Source organism: Centroberyx affinis, unplaced genomic scaffold (assembly GCF_046629955.1).
Source record: "Centroberyx affinis isolate AG114_WGS23_722 - 3 ecotype Tasmania unplaced genomic scaffold, CSIRO-AGI_Caff_v1 ptg000779l_1, whole genome shotgun sequence".
Lineage (NCBI taxonomy): Eukaryota > Metazoa > Chordata > Actinopteri > Beryciformes > Berycidae > Centroberyx > Centroberyx affinis.
In genome coordinates this window covers 173,199-192,735 of record NW_027279387.1, presented here as the reverse complement: position 1 = coordinate 192,735, position 19,537 = coordinate 173,199, and the positions used below count along the sequence as shown (strand labels likewise).

At 41.6% G+C, this 19,537-nt stretch overlaps 4 protein-coding genes across 4 annotated transcripts; 2 read left to right on the top strand and 2 right to left on the bottom strand.

Moving 5' to 3' along the window:
- Positions 1–579: 579 nt before the first annotated feature.
- On the bottom strand, positions 580–4,345 carry spi1a (Spi-1 proto-oncogene a). The gene is made up of 5 exons (XM_071520197.1): positions 4,206–4,345; positions 3,829–3,922; positions 3,565–3,749; positions 2,492–2,657; positions 580–1,730 (listed from the first exon to the last, which is right to left on the bottom strand). The coding sequence occupies exons 1-5, from the start codon at positions 4,230–4,232 to the stop codon at positions 1,411–1,413; spliced, it is 792 nt and encodes a 263-aa protein (XP_071376298.1). The 5' UTR covers positions 4,233–4,345; the 3' UTR covers positions 580–1,410.
- A 1,406-nt stretch (positions 4,346–5,751) lies between these two features.
- Positions 5,752–8,228, top strand: tmem276a (transmembrane protein 276a). The gene is made up of 4 exons (XM_071520212.1): positions 5,752–6,376; positions 6,794–6,907; positions 7,015–7,152; positions 7,395–8,228. The coding sequence occupies exons 1-4, from the start codon at positions 5,980–5,982 to the stop codon at positions 7,640–7,642; spliced, it is 897 nt and encodes a 298-aa protein (XP_071376313.1). The 5' UTR covers positions 5,752–5,979; the 3' UTR covers positions 7,643–8,228.
- A 2,254-nt stretch (positions 8,229–10,482) lies between these two features.
- On the bottom strand, positions 10,483–12,527 carry fibina (fin bud initiation factor a). Its single transcript, XM_071520213.1, has one exon. The coding sequence runs from the start codon at positions 12,495–12,497 to the stop codon at positions 11,877–11,879; it is 621 nt and encodes a 206-aa protein (XP_071376314.1). The 5' UTR covers positions 12,498–12,527; the 3' UTR covers positions 10,483–11,876.
- A 754-nt stretch (positions 12,528–13,281) lies between these two features.
- Positions 13,282–19,250, top strand: slc5a12 (solute carrier family 5 member 12). Its single transcript, XM_071520198.1, has 15 exons — positions 13,282–13,635; positions 14,112–14,177; positions 14,294–14,345; positions 14,717–14,784; positions 15,080–15,234; positions 15,995–16,135; positions 16,264–16,393; positions 16,491–16,579; positions 16,684–16,796; positions 16,991–17,058; positions 17,168–17,254; positions 17,491–17,666; positions 18,396–18,499; positions 18,863–18,987; positions 19,077–19,250. Exons 1-15 carry the CDS (start codon positions 13,282–13,284, stop codon positions 19,248–19,250), a joined length of 1,902 nt encoding a protein of 633 aa, XP_071376299.1.
- Positions 19,251–19,537: the final 287 nt, after the last annotated feature.

The window sequence follows — 19,537 nt, the reverse complement described above, 5'->3', positions numbered from 1 at the left end:
TTTGCAGCAAAATGTACTTAGAGTATCAAAGTAAACATACTCATTATGCAAACTGTCCCCATTTAGAGTTATATTTTTCATAAATTATTGGAATATTAAAAATGATTTATTGACATACATGTACGCAGCATTTTAAAGTTGTCAACGTGAAGCTAATCTTAACAATTTAGCTATACTTTTGGGTAGTCTAATCTATAACAATGCTATTTTATAGCTATTTTATAAAGATGATCAAATGTTTTAAATATAAAATATTGATATGAAAAGTAACTAGTAACTATAGCTGTGAAATAAATTTAATGGAGTAAAAAGTACAATATTTCCCTTTAAAATGTAGTGGAGTATAAGTACAAAGTAGCATAAAATGGAAATACTCAAAGTACAAGTACCTCAAAATTGTACTTAAGTACAGTACTTGAGTAAATGTACTTCGTTACTTTCCACCACTGTCTGTAAATAACCATAGTACCACTAATTATGTCGACCTTTAACTGCATCTTGTTCTCTTTGTATCAAAGTGTCACTTGTAATGCTGCTGTGTACCACTAGAGGGGCTTGTGCCACAGTTTGGAAACTATGATATTGACCTTTGGCTTTGTGATGTTATGATGCCACCCACTTAATAAGACTGGATCCTGATTAATTGTCTTCATTACATTCACCTGTTGAGATTATTTATTAGGGATATATACACGATGACCATGTTTTCATATGCTCTGATGAAGGCTGTATAGGCTGAAGCGCGTCAGCATTATTGTGTGTGCCAATTAATACTCCATACTACGCCATACTACTTTTTATTTTTTTCCTCTATGTTGAAATACATAGTTTTTCCACAAGATGACATTCATTTACACATATTCATGAGAAAATGATCAAAAGTCATGCATAATGTTAAAATGTATGTACAGTATATTTTGACGTGCCAACGACCTTTGATTCTGACAGGAAAAGCCTCGCCAGAGAGAGAAGAAGCAAAGTCGAGGGAAGATTCTCATTCAGCTCTCAGTCTCATCACTTAATCTTCTTTTTCTGTGGTTTATTCGTCACCAGATGGGTGGAAAATACATGACAAGGTCTGTTAACAGGATTACCCTCCAGGAAAGGTTGACTTTGCAGAATCCATTAATTAGTAAGCGATAATGACTACTGTGCAATATAGTTAGGTGTTGCTAGGCCACACACACACACACACACACATACACACACAAGCACAAACACACACTCACACACCTCATGCTGGAGTATGATCAATCAGTTTAAGGTAGAAGTTAGAAAATGTCACACTGGAAGAACCCTGGTGTTACAAATAAATAAATACAGCCTTGTAAGCAAAACTGCAAAAATGAACATGTCATCTTGGCTGATTTAGTGATTTCAGCGTAATGAAAGAAAACCTTTGCTCCCTCGTCAGTGGGGATACTGATACGTGCTCTCTAAACAGAGTTTCCTTAGCACATCCCCACTGAACTGATAGGTTAGCTTCTTCTTTACTTTCTTGATCTCTCCGGTCTTGCCGTAGTTCCGCAGAGCGCGGGCCATCTTCTGATAGGTCATTTTTTTGCGGTTGCCCTTCTGCAGGCCCCAGTGGCTGGCCAGAGCTTCTTTGTGTTTTGTGGAGAACTGGAAGATGCCCTTGTCCTGGTCCACCCACCAGATACTGTCACTCATGTCACCATTTCTTAGCAAATCCAGTAGGAATTGGTACAAGCGGATCTTCTTCTTGTTACCTGGAGTGGAAATATGAGAATATGAGAATTTTACCTGGCAGTTATCATTTCCTCAGCCTTCCATATGTTATTCTGTTTTCTTTCTTTAATTCAGCAAGATATCACAAGAAAAATACAAAGACATGGGGTGATATAGTGAACACACAATAACTTAATACTCGACAAGACTAGTACAAAACATTACATCACATCACAAGAAGAACAGTACAAAGTCAAAGGGAAAATAGGCATAAACAAACGCAAACACAAGCAATACAGCACATAATATACAGAATATACAAGTAATATATAGGGTATTGCACACTGTGTAATATAAAGTCTGGTATATTAGAGCATGTTGTTGGTCTATATGATATTTATGATATTTTAGAAACAATGGGTGGTGGGGAATCAGCTCTCAAGGTATTTAAAAAATGGGGACCACAGGAGTCCAGATATGTTTTAACTTTATTTCTTAGAGTTGCAGTTAGTTTCTCAAAGGTTTAGTGTTCTCTCAGTAAGTTAGCAAGTGGTCTATGGATAATTTTGTTCTGTCCTTCCAATTTAGTAATATAATCTTCTTTGCGATTGTTAAATATACTGATATGAAGGATTTCAAATGCCTCAGGGTCTGTAAATTCGACAGGTCTCCTAAAAGACAGAGAGGGATGCCGAGGTCGAGAATCTCTGTTAGCCTGTTCATGACCCTCGAGCAAAACGAATGGATGTGAGACCCTGTGTTATTCAGTTCATTAGGATTTAATGTAAACGTCCATACTCACCGGTGTCTTTCCTTAAGGAGGCAGGGTTGTGGTCTTCAAATTCATCCTCCCCCTCTGACACCTCGAGCGGTGGACTTTGTGCTCTTTGTTCCTCTTCTGAGCAGTAGTGGGCAGGAGATGCAGACGCTTGGTACTGGTAGCACAGGGCGGGGGTGTAATATGGGATCTTTAGGGGAAAAATTAAAGCATGTCATGGTTCGTGTTTTCATAAAGTGGCAATAGAGCTGTATTATTTTGTTCGCAATCAAGGACTGACTTTTTTTTTTAGTGTGGTAGTGACAAGGGTTTCTTTGTGCTAAAAGAGGAAGTAGCTATGCCAAAATAGAATTCAATCATCAGCAGGAGCATGACATTTCAGTGAAAATATCCCCAACGGTCCAAATCACACATCACAATGCTGTTTTCTTCAATCACAAAATGAGCAAAAACCACAACATTTTCCTTCTTTACAGAAATTCACACAAAAAATTGTCTATTTTCCCTATGGTTGTGGGCACAGATAGGGTCCCAAGGGAGCTTGAATCCCTTCCCTTTTGCACTGCCACATTCAATGTGCACTGGTTTATGATTATCCTCACTTAACATAGAGAGGAATATATGAAACATTTATGAAACAACAAAATATAAGTATTTGCCCTAATTTAATTAAGTATATTACCCCAATTTTGGTGTGTGTGCGTCCTCTTTGTGCTTGAGTTCCTGTTCTAGTCCCATTCTTATGATGAGTAGGCTGCAGTGGGCAAATGTCTCTTCACTCAGGGGAAATATTCATTGAGCAATCTTAAGTCAGTGGAAAACCGTGTAATACATGACATTATGGCTATTCTTCAGGGCGAAGCATTACTGCTTCATGTTAATGGTGAGGTTACACTGAAAACTGACTTAAATTCAAGGAACGTGTTTTTTTGTTGTAGGATGATGGGTTGGGTTGGGAACGTGTATAATCATATACTGCATATTCCTGGTTACTATAGATGCTTGTAATTATTTAAACCTTATATGTTGAGATTGCTTCTTTGCACTACAATGCCATCATGAACATGAGCTCTAAACTTGGCCAGATAACATCTTACTTGTGGTGACACAGACAGCGGTCCGAGTGCCGGGTCCAGGTGAAGGGGGAGAGGCTCACTGCTGTAGCGATAGGGCTGCAGCAGTTGTTGAGGAGAAACACACTGAAGCTCTGCGAAGTGATTTCCTGGAGAATTGTCGAAGTCGGTCTGTTGCACGCGCTCAGAATGGTAGTTCCATCTGTGGTCTGAAAAATGACAAAAGACAAGGCGCTCAGCCACGCAGTGATTCATGCTCTACTCCACATTTAAATCCAGTCCTCTCACCTTCATAAATCTCTCCCACGTTAGAGAGGTAGGAGTACAACTCCGCAGGTGGCCGATAAATCTCTGGCTCATTTGGAATAATTTCCTCTGATGCCTTTGGCAAAGAAAAAATAAGATTTTGTTATTGAGAAAGGTAAAGTTTGTGCCTCTTTGTCTAGCCACAATCAGACAAAACATTGTTTCAAGTGTTAGGCCAGAATTACTTTTAGCTGTAACTATAATATACATGAATATTTAATCTTCTTTAAATATAGAAACAGTTATTCACTATTTGGTCACTGTTTGGTATAAACCTAATACAGTACAAGATCCTCTCACCATCACAAAGTACCATCAAAATCTGTATTAACATGTTATAATCAAACAATAGTACTTACAGATGATATAACATAGCCATCCATCATGTAAACAATGTAGCATGAGAATCTGTGTTCCTGAAGCTGGTGATAAATGTTGTTTTTCTTACTGCTTTGTTGAGAAACGTACAATGTCGCTCAACATTGACTTGACAAATAGGAACTGAAAGTGTCCCAGTGAGAAATATAAGCTGGATCCTACAGCCTACATATCATCTATTTGTCAAGTTCATAATGACTGGTTAGTTCCTGACTGTGAAGCGTCGTGTAGCCAATCATATTTACATTCATTCCCCATTCGCCTAAAAAATACAACTGCACAGTACTTTTTGAGGTTAGATTACAGGCAACTAGAACTCACAGAAGAAATCTTCCACCTATTGTAGTCATGGTACAAAAAAACAGTCATTGCAGCAAGTATGCTTTTTGATCACAGAAAGTTATTTCCAAACCATATGAACAGTATATTTTTTTGTATTAGAATCCACTTTGGGTGATTTGTAGGCATATGAAAATATCTTCAGATAATATATCATGAAAGAGTTACGCTGATGATTCAGTTCTTGCCATTATTTGTTATCACTAATGACAACTGTTGAAGTGATCAGAAATGAATATCACAAGTTAACACCAAAGCAGAATAACATTGTTATAACACTTTATACTGAGGGTGAAACAAGTTCCTATATCCTAAACTTGCTCTGTAGGCCTGTAGGCAACTTTGGTTAAACTTCTACTCGGTTTCTAAGTTATCATGTATCAACGGAGAAAAACATCCAATGAAATTTACTCATATAGGAATTTTCAAGAGTGACTGCAGAGAGGAGCCGAAACCAAAAGTGAAGTTTGGAATCAGGCTTGTTCCCCTTTTTAAAGTTTAGTATTATGGTTCCATTTGAGGAAGTGCTGACCATCAGAACACAAGCGGAAACATGATAGAAATGGCCTAAGATCCTGTGTCTCTGTACCATGTTGTTTTGGTGCTTTATTTGTTATATTTTCCCCATAGTGTTGAATCAAGCACACACACACCCACACACACACACCCACACACACACATCTGACTGACAGCACTTAGAGCCATAGGATAGCCATAGGATAGAAAGGATATTGAAAGGATATGATATTTTTATTGTTATTTTGATTGGTCATATTTTCCAAATGGGATGGAAAGTTACCACGGGCAGTCTGTCCGATCTGCTGACACACTGTTCCTGGAACAACAGTCTCAGATGAGGTCCTCGTGGGGTTTGATATGGTCTCTCAATTGGTATTTAGCCATAATAACTGAACTCTTAAGAGAAGACTAGTAGCCCAGCTGCTTGATGAAGGTCTTATTTATTCACTCATACTTATAACACATTATGGTAAGAGAGGCTACTCTCTCTGGCAGGACTTTGTGAAAGTTTGGCGATCAATTCCTAAAGACAGTGATCAATTGTAAGTGCAGGCCTGGGCCTTGTTGTGCTTTCACATATTTGCTCTGTCTCCATCTACTGGAAAGAAATGTTGGAGTGACCAGTATCTAGGCTAGACTGAGTTCAGAGGCAGAGAGGAGACAACCAAAACAGCTTATCGAGGCCCAAATGAATTTATCCTGTGCCTCAGAATTTGATTCTTTTCGGCGCTGCCAGGCAAATCAGAGAAATGAAGGCTTTGGGAATTTATCTGAATTTTAGATTTCCATTCATTGTTGAATTATAGCACCATCTCAGACACTGATAACAGCAGCCAGGAGCGGAATACTGCTGTCCCGTGGAATTATCACGGCAGCAAGGCGAGATACGCATGGAACATGGCTGCTATGAGGACTTTAACGGTGGCAGGTCTCTTTTTGGCATTTTGTGCTTTAGGATTGATAGCAATAGCAATCAGCACTGACAACTGGTACGAGACCGACGCAAGGAGGCACCGGGAACGCTGCAAGAATTATTCCAACAAAAGAAACGACCCAGGATACATTTACATCTCCAACAACAACCTTCCACTTCGCATGCTACCAAAGGAGAATAATGTTGAGAGAAAGGGCTCCAGCGGCGGAGTGCTGCTGCGGGCTAAACGGCACTTCTTGCCTCCTGCCCCGGCCATGGAGTCCCTCTGCAGTCGGCAATTCAACTCCACCATCACCGGACTGTGGAGAAAGTGCCATCGGGAGGGATTTGACTTGGAGACAGAGGATCTGATCTTTAAAGGTTTGATTATGAGATTGTGTTTCGGTAATATTTGATCAAAATGTGTTTTGTTTTGGGGGCATTTGTGTGTTTACAGTGTTGTGTGTGCGACGCCGTTCACGGGGGTTTTCACAGGGCTTTGTGCACGAATGCGCTATCTAAGGTGCTGATGCTGCGCACAGTCCTTCAAGGCCTACGCAGTACAGTAACAGCACAGTCGACGCGTGATGTTTTTTCAGCACAAAAGGGCACGCTGTAGTAACACAAACCTCCGTATGTGTACAATAAGCTACTCTACAATGGTGCGGGTGTGTGGGTGGATGGATGGGTGGGTGGAGGAGGGAGGGAGGGAGGAGGGGGGCAGAGAGCCGTGTGATATCGCTTCATCTCATTTCAATGCTTATGTGACATCCTCTTTTGTGTTGTTTACATCCACAGGATTGGTTCGGCGCTGCACACCAATAAAATACTACTATTCATCATCAGCGCTGCCGAGGAATCTGCCAATCAATCTGACCAAGACCATACGGCAGGATGAGTGGCACGCGCTCCGTAAGTTCCCACAGCCCCCTTTTCATATTTTTGGGTGAATTAACAGTGGAGCTTGGCATGTTCACAAATATCAGGCTCAATATTCACTCCTCTTGTGCCCCACGCAGACCTACAGAGGATGACGGCCAGCTTCATAGGCATGGCTGTGTCCATCATCCTGTTCGGCTGGGCCGTAGGCGTGCTGGGCTGCTGTAAGGAGCATGATCTGATGCAGTATGTTGCTGGACTTCTTTTCCTCATGGGAGGTAAGAGCTACTTTACATGCAGAGCGCTACCCTGAAGCACCACGGAGGGGCAGCAGAGTCTCAGTTATTTGGAGAGGGGCTGACCAGGCAAACCAGGCCTTTCAGTACCTTGACAGATGCATTCAGTGAAATGAAGCGTTGGAGGAGTGTGTGGGGAAGAGGTGAAACTGGGTTGCTGTCTTGTCTGACTTGTTTTTTTCCCTTCTCTCTTCTCTTTCTCTCTTTCTCTCTCCCTCTCGCAGGGACATGCTGCATCATCTCCCTTTGCACATGTGTGGCTGGGATCAACTTTGAACTGTCCCGCTATCCTCGCTACATGTTTGGAATACCAGAGGACATCAGTCATGGGTACGGTTGGTCCATGTTTTGCGCGTGGGGCGGACTGGGCCTGACGTTGCTGGCTGGCTTCCTGTGCACGCTGGCTCCTTCCCTCTACCCTCCACACACCCCCGTGGTGCACAAGCCCAGACAGGAGAACGGCTGCGTGTGACAGGCCGCCACGCAGCCAAACACACACACACCTGTCTCTTCCTGAAGCGGTGGCGAGCCCTGCTCCAGTGGCATTTTCTACCCAGGGACTCGGCAGTGAGAGCCTCCACACAGCTTGGCACAGAGAAAGCACAGGACACTGGCTCTCACTCACACGGAAATGAAAAGGGGGTGACATTTTACTGAAGATGATTTCAGTTCCTCTGGTGCTTTTTTTCTGTCCCTCTTTATGAATGAACTGTTCAGTGTTATTGCTTGCTCTTCAAGAGGAGAATAGTTATACAAAATTTCTTCCTGTAAAATCTGCTGGTTTGAAAAAAAAGAAAAAAGAAACACAGGCAGAAGATCAATAGCACAACTTTGAAATCTGTATTGAGGATGAATTGATGGATGTGTATTCTCACATTTCAAAGGGCAACTGTGTATCATTATGTACCCATTCAAAACAAGATATGTAAATGTACTTTTTGAACTGTATGTATGCAGAATGCATTTGTGTTAATTCAAGGAAAAACATGAGCATTAAGACCAAACTGTATTTGAGGGAAATGTTTTGATGTTCTTGAGGTCGTACCCCAATCAAAATATTTTTGAAAAATAAAATGCCATGCAAAACTAATCTTTTAGTCCTGTCAGGCACTTATCTAAAGCTCTTTTTGGTCTTCTGTGGCATCACGAGTTCACTGGTGTGTCAGCAGGGGAAGACGAGGACCACTAATGGAGTCAAAAGTTTTATAGCATTATTTTTTACAACTGCAGCTGCTTGCATTTCTGTTGGTATTACAAGGGGCGGGATGCTGGCACTCTTTTATCGAACCACTTCTGAACACTCAGTGAACGAAGCCCAGTGACCAAAGCTTTTCCACTGAGTGAGGAAACTGTCAAAAATAAAACAGTTCCAAATACACAACACAATACAATAAAAATGAAGCCATTGCTTAGCTGTGCATCAAAGTAAGTTGCTGGTATTAAAATCTTCCTCTAATCACATACTTCAGACATTCAGACATTATAATTTCCTAATTATGTTAGCATTATGCTTGATTATATTAAAGATAGTTTTATTTCACTGGCAACACGCACACCAGCCACTATGAGCTGTAATTACTTTCCTGCAACTTTTATGGGAAATTTAATCTTTCTGACATCTAATCCAAACACTGGCTTCACACATTTCCTGACATTTCTCAGCTTGGCCCTTAAGCGGTTCCTCCACATTATTGTAGGCTATTGCTCAAAGTCTCCCACAATGCGTATATCCTAAATTTATTGTTGATTAATACTGTAGAGACCACTGAAGCCTATTCTTTCTCAAATAATATCAAGTACAACTGAAAAGGAAATTAAAACTTGAGCCTCTCAGCAGGCTGCCAGATTATTACTCGCACTTTCTGACAAGATGAAAAGATGAGCAATTTTGAAAATAACCAAAGTTATTTTCTGGGTAGAGCAACAGTGCAGCAGAGATTCACTGTTCTGCACTGTTCATGGTGTAAAAAGTGTAACTTGTACAATGACTTCTGTCTGTTTACCAAGAATGATCACACAGTAAAATACATCACAGTGGCAAATATGTCTTATTTATACACTTGGCACATGCACTATACCTAGAAATTAGTGTATACTACCTTATTTTACAACATCAAGTAGCCACAGATGTTAGATGTGAATTCACTCATTAGAGTATCTGAACAACGACCAACTTGTATCTTCAGCAAAGAAGGAAAAGGTCTGTGATATTTAAGGTTTAATATATTTTAAATACTTTTATTATTATTATGATGATGGTGATGATGATGATGATGATTATTACTATTGTTATTATTATTATTATTATTATTATTATTATTATTATTAGTAGTAGTAATATAATAGTATAATACTAGTAGTGGTGGTAGTAATAGCAATAATAATAGTAGCAGTAGTAATGGTAGTAGTACTAGCAGTAGTAATTCTAGAAGTAGTGGTTGTAGTAGTAGTAATAGTAGTAATAGTAAGAGCAGTAGTAGTAGTTGTAATAGTAATACTAGTAGTAGTAGTTGTGGTATTAGTAATAGAAGTAGTAGTAATAGTAGTAGCAGTAGTATTTTCATAGCTGCTGAAATACAAATACTGACATTCCTCCACAGCCTGAGGTTTCCTCCCAGCTGTCTGTGGTTCTGGTTCTGCTCGCAGGACAAAGAGTGGGATCACTGGGTCTCAGGTCATCGCCTGCCTGCATTCTTCAGCAGTACTTGTTTGTTCTTAAAATATGCCAGCGAGGAGAATCCACTCTCACAACAATATGTTTGACTCTCATGTCCCAGCTTTGAAGTGTCAGGGTCCTCAAGTTATCCCACAAATGAAATATTCCTACAGAGAGAATAAATGGTTTAGGGCATAAATAGACAGGCAAGATGGGTGTGTCACTTCTGAGAGCTTTTAGTGACCTTCATTGTCTTTCAAACCATGCTCGCATATTGGAAATTCAAAGGCACACAATCGTTTTTTGAGCTCTTTGCTGCGCCCCTGACAGTGAAGAACCTGGGCACACAGTGTTTCTCAGAGGCTCTGGGTTTTTGACAGGGTTGGACAGGCCCGCTCTGTGCTACAGAGAGCTGTTTTTTGAACAGGGGTCCCTCAGGGGAAGCCGGACCGTGAGGAAAACCAGACAGAGGAAATCACACCCAGTTGCGCCCATGGCAGCCCATCTGGCTGCCTCACATCTACAGGGACATTATCTCTGTAAAAAAGCGGTCATGCTCAGCAGTTGGTTTGTGGTTGCTGCATTGGTTGGTAGGAATGAGAGCAAAGGTTCCTATTTTAAACAATAGTTAATGGCAGAAAATACACAGTTTAGTATCAGAGGCATTCAAAATATTTAATTCAAGGGACGACAAACTGTCAATCAGTTCTTTGAAGCAAAAGACTGGATTTGATTTGAGTGTGTGACTCTGTGGGGCAAAGTTAATGCCTTTGAGGGATTCAGAGCAACTCAGAGCAAAAAAATGAAATGAGATGTCATGTTTCAACTGGGCAGAACAGCAAAACAGGAGTGTTTTGATAAAGATTTAGACATGCCATTCAGAATGTACATCTAACTGAAGTGAAATGATGTCATCCAATACCACAGACACAATTTCAACACAAAAGCATTTCATATCAACCACAGATTTTATGGATTGTGACAGTAAAAAGAGTAGATAATGACGACAGTGGTCGCCTTTGGACAAAAATATTTCATACTGGAGCAGATGACTTCCAGATGGAAGTGGGAGGCAATGACAGACTTCAGACGCCAATTAACCATGCAGGGCCACTTGAAGGGATATTCAATTAGACTTTGAACTCTTTGGTCTGTCACTTGTAATACCAACAATAGACGCAGTGACGCAATGAAATAACAGGAGAGAGTCACATTCCATTGACATAAATGGGCAAAAATCAGAAGTTCAAATTTCAAAGCTTTCATTGTTTATGTAAACCTCAAGCGTTAAAGAATGGAGGGTGTTTATGGCTGCCAGTATGCACTATGTTTATGTTTATACACTGCAGTATGACATTGTCTCAGGAAAAGTTAGAAGGGCATGCCATAGACTTAGTGCCAGTAAGCCCAGTAATGAGAAAACCCATTAATTTCACATGCAAAAAAATTACTTTACAATTACATTTTATGTGATATATTCAAGTAGAATATTGCATGCTTGAGAGAAAAAGGGGAAAAAGCAGATCTATGATTAATATTTTAACTATTTATTTGATCAGTGATAAAAAAAAAAATCTTCATAATATCGTCTAACAAATTGTAAACAACTTCACTTAAAACATAATGACAAAAAGGGCTGCTGTACTGATTCATAGGCCAATAAATCCACTTGAAGGGTCTTTATTATCATACTCTACTTTCTGGAGGTGAAAATGTCTCAGAGGTGGCACAGAGGGGCCCGTGCAGGCATAATTTAGGTTCACGTTTCATTTCCCTCCCGTGTCCTGACTCTGAGGAATGTGTCGATGTTTGTGTTATAGAGCTCTTTCCAAATGATACATTTACAAGGAATGGGGATAAAGGTCAGAGATACTTAAGATACTTAGGAAGGACATTCTTCAATCACGATGAACTTTCCAGTTGTTTACTGAACTGGAGGGTCTCTCTCGCTCTCTCTCTCTCTCTCTCTCTCTCTCTCTCTCTCTCTCCACACACACACACACACACACACACACACACACACACACACCCTAGGTCGCCATAATCCCCACTATACAGAAAGATACTCTGTTTTCAGACGGCTCAGTCTGGTACCATGACTACGAATGATGAGAGAGAGCAGCTCGTGCTTGTCTTTCAGTCCCACAGAGATGTCCGTAGTTCCCCTCAAAGTCTCTCTAACATCATTAATGGGCTTGACTATATATCCGTTGAGCTGGTGCTCCTCTTTAAGGTCAGTGTCTTGACTCTGTTTGAACTTCACCTCCAGCTCCAACAGAGACTTGTCCACGTTTGTAAAAGCCTCGCTTATCTGGGATATCTCTCGTCGGAGGAATTTCCCGTAGCTGTCCTCTCCGTCCAGGTCGTAGGCGACGGTCCTGCCGATGCTCTCCAGCAGCCGGGCCGCGTCCTCGGTCAGATGCTTGGTGATGATGAAGTCATCCCGTACCACCGCATCTCCGTCCTCCGAGGCTCCGCACGGCCGCACGTCCGAGAACTTGAACAGCATCTGACATTTCTCCGGGTCTTCGGTCTCCTCGTAATCCCCGTCCGGAACAAAAAAGTGATGGAAAGTGCCGTTGGAGATCTCCGCCTGTAAGGGCCCCGAGTAGACTGCCGAGGAAAGGGGCAAATGTATGAGCATGAGCAGCAGCAGCGGGACGGGATCCATTATTCACCTCCTCTCTTTGGCGGAGAGCATCAGCACTGGCACGAGTCTGATCCAACACACAGTTTTCATTCCGACTCATGTTACACAGTCCCCCGTCACCTAAAAGGCACAGCCTGCCTGAAGTCAAGTGGGCCCCCGACTGTTCTCCTGTTACTGCAACCACAGAGCTGCAATGCAAACTGTTGTGGCTGAAGACAGGCGTTTTACAAAGTCACACAAGTATAATTACATCAGTTGGAGTGGTGTTATAATTCATGCAAGAGCAGAAATTGCATTTAAGTGTTAAAATTATTTGAACCGAAGCAGCCTATCCTCTAAGTCTGTGTTTCAACGCCCAGTTTGCCTGCTTTGTTTTAACTGGATTAAATGTCTCAGCAATTTGCACGGCCCACTTAGTATTTCACAAATGTCAACATGACAAAGAAAAACATTGGAATTGGAAAAACATTAAGAACTGGGGAGCCAGGGAGTTGAGTTTTAGGAAATGATGATATGTGATGAGCATCATAAGAATTAGAGGCAACTGTGAGAGTGAAATAGACTTAAATCAAATCCCTAGTTAATACGAAATGGCTGCTGTAGATGTGGTAATATTTAACCCAGTTCATAAGTTATCTGTATACAGAAAACTTCCCCAAGTTGAATGACTGTCAGTTTTCCCTGAATCATCAACTCATGCTGAGAACTTGTGAGTGTCTTCATTGAAAAACACTTTACTTGGAAACCAGATTAGAGAGAAGCAGCTTCCCTGTCCGAACCAACAACATCCACTAACCAACCAGTTATGACAGTCACAGATAACAGAGTGGGGACTTTTAAAGCGTGGGACTATGTGGTGTTTGCTTGTCTTTTCCTGGTTTCCTCTGGTATAGGGGTGTTTTTTGCGGTGAAGGAGAGGAAGAAGGCCTCGTCCAGAGAGTTCCTGGTCGGGGGCCGGCAGATGACCTGTGGCCCCGTGGCTCTGTCCCTCACTGCCAGCTTCATGTCAGCCGTCACCGTCCTGGGATCCCCATCTGATGTCTACCGCTTTGGGGCCTCCTTCATCCTGTTTGGGATCGCCTACACCGCCGTGGTCGTGGCCACTGCAGAACTCTTCGTGCCTGTTTTTTACAGATCAGAGATCACAAGCGCCTATGAGGTAATATTAATGTTCCACCCTTGCCAATATGCATTATTCATTTTTTAATTGCCGATTTGGCACTGTGTGGGATGTTCATTTAGTGCTGTGCTCAACTGGATGTGTTAATGCTCTGCTGCAGTGAGCACTTGGTGTTAAATGCCTTCACAATTCACCTGTGACTTGGTGCTGAGGGGCATCAGCACCGGCTCAGGCTCGCTGTGGAGCGTAGTTAGAGTTCACACTGATGACTTGAGTCAGGTGATTACATTACTGCACACAGAGAGAGTCTCCTGGGCTGTAATCCCCCCAGACTGCACATCCTGTGCTGGATAATTACATCAGCACGAGGTGGTCTCCGATACGCTTTCAGCATATGTCACTGATACAGCTTCTTGGCCTTGCACAAACTAGAAACATATGGCGAGCTGTAAATATAGGGCTTGAAGCTGCTGTTATTATCTTCTGTTTGATCCATCAATGCAATTTCCATATAGTATTTGGAGCTGCGGTTCTGCAGGGGGGTTCGTGTTGTTGCAACACTAATCTACATGGTGCAGACGGTAAGTTTGCACACACAGACAGAGATATTGGTACCAGTGTATGAGTCATCTATTGAAAAAAACACAGAAGAATAGAAAATAATGTTTAATTGCATTGCTGCTTGCCCACATTTCAGATCCTATACACAGGAGTTGTGGTGTATGCTCCTGCCCTCGCCCTCAACCAAGGTAAATCACATTCAGCAGACTATCACCTACTTTTTGCCCTGCTGCACACAGCACATTTTCCAGTAAGTGTTGATTTTTCAGAGACAATTATTTGGAACTGATATGGAAGTGATGATTTGGGAGTATTTATCCACCCACACAGCTGATGTGAATCTGGGGCCGCTGGTCAAAACGAAAGCCTTAAAATAACTGATGGGTGTGGACTTATATAAACACTGGCACAACTGTTGATTTCTACACCCAGAGTTAGATCACCACTGACGATTTTGCTGTGCAGATACACAGTGTTACTGTTTTGAAATGGATTATCTTCATTTTAATCATTGTTCCATGTGTGGGCCTTCCACTAAAACCTGATATTCTCTCTGCAGTGACGGGCTTCAATCTTTGGGGATCTATATTTGCCACAGGCATCGTGTGCACCTTCTATTGCTCGCTGGTGAGTGGAGAAACTACAGCTTCTCTGAAAACCGAACATAGTGTGACTAGACTTCCTGGCAGGCAGGCGCTGTCTGTTTCTGCTCAAGCAACACACCTGAATAAATATTCCCTCTCTTAACATAAACACTGATAAGGTAAACGGAGCCGCTCACCCAGGCAGAGCGTGTTAGCACTGCCTTAAAGCAGATGTAGCAGCAGATGTCACAACAAATATGGATGAAACAATTTAGTGGGGTGAGAGGGACGTCCTTGTTGATCATCTACTGTATAATGCTGTGTCTGTGTGTGTGTAGGGAGGCCTGAAGGCAGTGGTTTGGACAGATGCCTTTCAGATGGTGGTGATGGTGGTGGGTTTCCTGACGGTGCTGGTCCAGGGCAGCAGGAGGGTTGGGGGGCTGGAGGCTATGTGGGAGACAGCGAAGACAAGCGGCAGACTCACGGTCTTTGAGTAAGTGTTAATGGCCTCATGCTCATAAGATGTAAAACCACAAGAATTTACATTATGATTTACATCCACTAATTCACATCAGCAACAACAGTTTAGTCAGTGATCACTGGAGACATTTCAAGGAAAAATCCAGCCTAAAACACTTGAACACTCTTCAAAAACAGTTATTGGCGATGTACCTTGAATTTCTGGGCACAGGTCATATCCCCACTGGCCAAATGTAGACAGTGATGTGATGTCAAAATATTCCTACTGCAGCTACAATGGAGTTTAATAGCAGAAACATGTACAGCTATCTAAAACATCAACGGTAAACGTCAGGTTTCAGAGTCAGTCCCTCAGAATCAAAAAGGATGGGCTTCTTTCTAGACTCACTATTTTGTACTGACATTCAGCAATCATACATCCATCCTAGAAGAGGCAGAGAGACCAATTTCTCCACAGACAGTAGCCTCAATAGACCAGAATGCAATGCAGCCACAATAAGTTCACACCCCTTCTCTGGGGGTTATTGAAACTCATTCTGATAAATGTAGGAAATCACTAATTGAAATTGAAGTAGATGAAGCAGGTTGAGGGAAACTGAGTACACCAAGAAAGTAAATAACAACACTTCATCTAAAAATAACATCACAAATGAATAGTTAGTGGTGTAAAAGTATTCAAGGCTGGGTTTTTTCCTTAAATACACTGCCATGGTACTGAATCTCTGCTATTTAGTGGGACTTTACTGTTGATGGCAAATAATCTCTGTCCCCAGCTTTGACCCGAACCCTCTGAGACGGCACACGTTTTGGACTCTCTCCATCGGAGGCACATTCACATGGCTTGGGATCTACGGCGTCAACCAGTCCACCATCCAGAGGTGCATCTCCTGCAGGACTGAGACCCACGCCAGACTGTAAGCATCTGCTCTTCTACTGACAGTGAATAGATGCAGAAGAGACCGTGTGTCTATGGTGAAGGCCATCTCAGTAGTGTTTTGTCATTAGTCTGTGCAGCAATCTGTGTGTGTTGCTCACTTCTCAGAGCTTTGTACCTCAACCTCCTGGGTCTCCTGGTCATTCTGTTTTGTGCTGTGCTGTCTGGTCTCATCATGTACGCTTTCTACATCAACTGCGATCCGTGGACAGCGCAGAAAGTTTCTGCCCCTGACCAGGTCTGTCGCTGTTCTCTCCACACAGGCTTTGTTGACATGTCACCGCATGCTCCGCTGCTGTAAAACTCTCATGAACTTTAATGTGTTTTCTCACCAGCTCATGCCTTATTTTGTGATGGAAATTCTGGGGGAGTTCCCAGGTCTCCCAGGACTGTTTGTAGCGTGTGCGTTCAGCGGAACTTTAAGGTTGTAGAGGCATATCTTCTGTTCAACTAGATTTCTCCTTTACACTGATGAGTGAGGATGTTGATGACTAAGTAAACCAATTAAATATTCATTACCGCCCTCAGCACAGTGGCTGCCAGCATCAATGCCCTCGCAACAGTGACCTACGAGGACTTTGTCAAGCAGTGGTGTGTGAATCTGTCCAACACAGCCAGCACCTGGACCAGCAAAGCACTGTGTAAATATACAACATCCAGTTTACAGATTAGTCTGCACCGCACAGCACAAACGCAACACTGCAAGATGTTACATTTGCATGTGTCCGGGTGCCAAAGCAGATAATACATTTCACATTTTTCATATGTGAGGACAAGATGTTGCCATTAGCAGTGAATCTGACACCATGAGACTCGTGCATCTACGTTCTTGCAGGTGTTTTCTTTGGAATAATCTGCACTTCAATGGCAGTGGCTGCCTCCTACATGGGAGGAGTTTTCCAGGTAAATGCCAAGAAATGTGCTGCATAGTTTAAAAATGCATATTTATATGTATATACATAAATTAGATCTATATTGCAAAGGTTGCTTCATTTTTTCCTCCTGTGGCAAGGCTGCGTTGAGTATCCATGGGATGTGTGGCGGTCCCATGCTGGGGCTTTTTACACTCGGTATAATCTTTCCCTGCACCAATTCTAAGGTATGTTCACCACCAGTGCCTCTCAACTGAAATTTAATTATCAGATACCAAAGTTTTATTTCTAAATTGAAGTCCACATGATAGAATGATGCCTTAAAATATACTGCTACTACTAGTACTACTACTACTACTACTATTAATACTAATAATTGTAATAATAATGATGATGGTGATAATTCAGTAGATAATGTCTAGTTTGTGTGGAATGAATCAAACTGACTATCAGTTCACCCTAGGGTGCTGCAGCAGGTCTGATAGCAGGTATTGCCTTGGCCTTCTGGGCCGGTGTGGGTTCCTTCATCTACCCAGCTCCGCCCGGTAACGCCCGGCCGCTGCCTCTCAGCACAGACGGCTGCATTCAGGTCAACTCATCTGCCTCTCCTGTCACTGACACGCCATATCTTCCACACAGGTACACATTTCACAACCAGGCCCACTTCTGTTGCACTGACATCTCTACCGACTACCTCCAATTCCAAAATGATGGATATTAATTTTTTAATTAAAAATGCATTGCCCTGAAATTAAAAAAACATAAAGAACTCCAATCTCAAAACTGTTAGTATTTGAGATTGGATTTAAATGATTAAATGAGCTATTTTTAGACCATTGCCTGGTCTTAAAATAGCTCATAACGTAAATGTTTCTTTACTTACATGTCAACAGTTTTGTAAAAGTATTAGGTGTCACATTTTTTAATTTTAAATTGAATGTAATTTTTAAATAGTGGATATCTTCAATATGATTCAGTTTTCATGATTTTTCTGTCAAATATACTCAGGATAGAAATAATGTTCTTCAGGATATTTTGCAAATTAATGTAGTTTAGTTAAAAGGGTATTTATTGAATGAATTTAAACAAAATGTAAAGTCCTCACAGGCAGAACAGACACAATACTGGTCCCTGATTTTAACAATTCTTTAACAAGGGGAGCCAATCAAGACCAAGTCCAGTTGTGATGAGCTGACAGGAGTTACTCTGAAACTCCCTTAATTAAATATATGGAAAAACACAGTAAGCAGCCTCTCTCTATTATTCTTGCTCTGAACAGGGTTTCATGACACTGGCTGGCTGAAGCCTCAGTGGTCTGATGATTTGTGTCTGTGGATGTCAGTGTTGTGACTCCTTTGTCCTCTGCAGGTCATCCTTGGCTGACTCCTGGTACTCCCTGTCATATTTATACCTCAGTGCCGTTGGATGTATGGCCACAGTCACTGTGGGCCTCCTGATTACCTTCATAACCGGTACTGTATCTGTGCTTCATGAAAAACATCAGTCATCGGGACATTCTCATAGAGACCAAGAGTTAATGCCTGCTGACTGAAAGAGAGCGAAAGTGGTTGAAATCCTTGACTCATGATGCTGTGGTTGGGATGATGTCTGGAATATTGTTAAAATATTTGTTTGACCGCATGTGAATATCACTGCTGCTGTTTTGTTGATAGACAGACCCACAAGTTCCTTGATATTAAAACAAGTTACAGTTCATTTTACGTGCAGCTGAGTTAGAGAATAAGCTCTGTGTTAAAAACAGAGCCTCTGTATTTTTTGTAGGGAACAGACAAAAATGCATAAATTCATTTCTAAACAGCTACTTTTCTCCCCAGGATCCAATAAGGGCAAGGATGTGACACCGCTGCTTATCCGACCAGTGTGTAATCTTTGCTGCTTCTGGTCAAAGAAGTACAAGGAAATGTGCTGGTGTGGCGTCCGCCATGATGATGGAAAACAGGTAAGACAGAAACAGCTAATAACAAATGAAGAAAACTGGTTCTTTTGCTATTAGAACACAAAATGAACCAAATCTTTGTCTTTCCTCAGGCTGTGGAGTGTTTAGACTCTGCTGTAAAACATGAAGACCAGTGTTACCACCAGGACACAAACAAAACAGCAGTCAGAAGAAAAGGCCCGCCGACACTGGTGGAGAACAGCCATAACTTAGAGGAAAAATCCTACACAAATGCTGGGTTTGTCATAGAAACACAGTCTTTTTAACAGCATGATATGTGTATGGTCTTTGGCAAGAAGACTTGTGGTTTGTGATAATAAGAGGAAAAAAATGTCCACACTCCATTGCCCTCGTTTGTTCCATAAGCAGATTTAGTTACACTTGGATAGTCATAATAAATGAATATATCAAACAGACTTGTAGGCCAGGGGCTGTTTTTCTGCTGTTTTGCATTATACTAATAACACAAATTAAGACAGCATTCAGATTTGATTTAAAAGATACAATCCATGATTTATTACAGAAAAGAGTGATATCCAAATTATTTTATGTT

Excerpts from the sequence above, each read along its gene's own strand:
- spi1a (XM_071520197.1), bottom strand. The coding sequence starts at position 4,232 with ATGATGGATGGCTATGTTATATCATCT. Across the intron at positions 2,658-3,564 it reads CGCTGTCTGTGTCACCACAA|ATCCCATATTACACCCCCGC; the intron begins GTAAGATGTTAT and ends TTTCCCCTAAAG. Across the intron at positions 1,731-2,491 it reads CTCCTTAAGGAAAGACACCG|GTAACAAGAAGAAGATCCGC; the intron begins GTGAGTATGGAC and ends TTTCCACTCCAG.
- tmem276a (XM_071520212.1), top strand. The coding sequence starts at position 5,980 with ATGGCTGCTATGAGGACTTTAACGGTGGCAGGTCTCTTTTTGGCATTT. Across the intron at positions 6,377-6,793 it reads AGAGGATCTGATCTTTAAAG|GATTGGTTCGGCGCTGCACA; the intron begins GTTTGATTATGA and ends TTACATCCACAG. Across the intron at positions 6,908-7,014 it reads GGATGAGTGGCACGCGCTCC|ACCTACAGAGGATGACGGCC; the intron begins GTAAGTTCCCAC and ends TGCCCCACGCAG.
- fibina (XM_071520213.1), bottom strand. The coding sequence starts at position 12,497 with ATGGATCCCGTCCCGCTGCTGCTGCTCATGCTCATACATTTGCCCCTT.
- slc5a12 (XM_071520198.1), top strand. The coding sequence starts at position 13,282 with ATGACAGTCACAGATAACAGAGTGGGGACTTTTAAAGCGTGGGACTAT. Across the intron at positions 17,255-17,490 it reads TTCCCTGCACCAATTCTAAG|GGTGCTGCAGCAGGTCTGAT; the intron begins GTATGTTCACCA and ends AGTTCACCCTAG. Across the intron at positions 17,667-18,395 it reads ACGCCATATCTTCCACACAG|GTCATCCTTGGCTGACTCCT; the intron begins GTACACATTTCA and ends TGTCCTCTGCAG.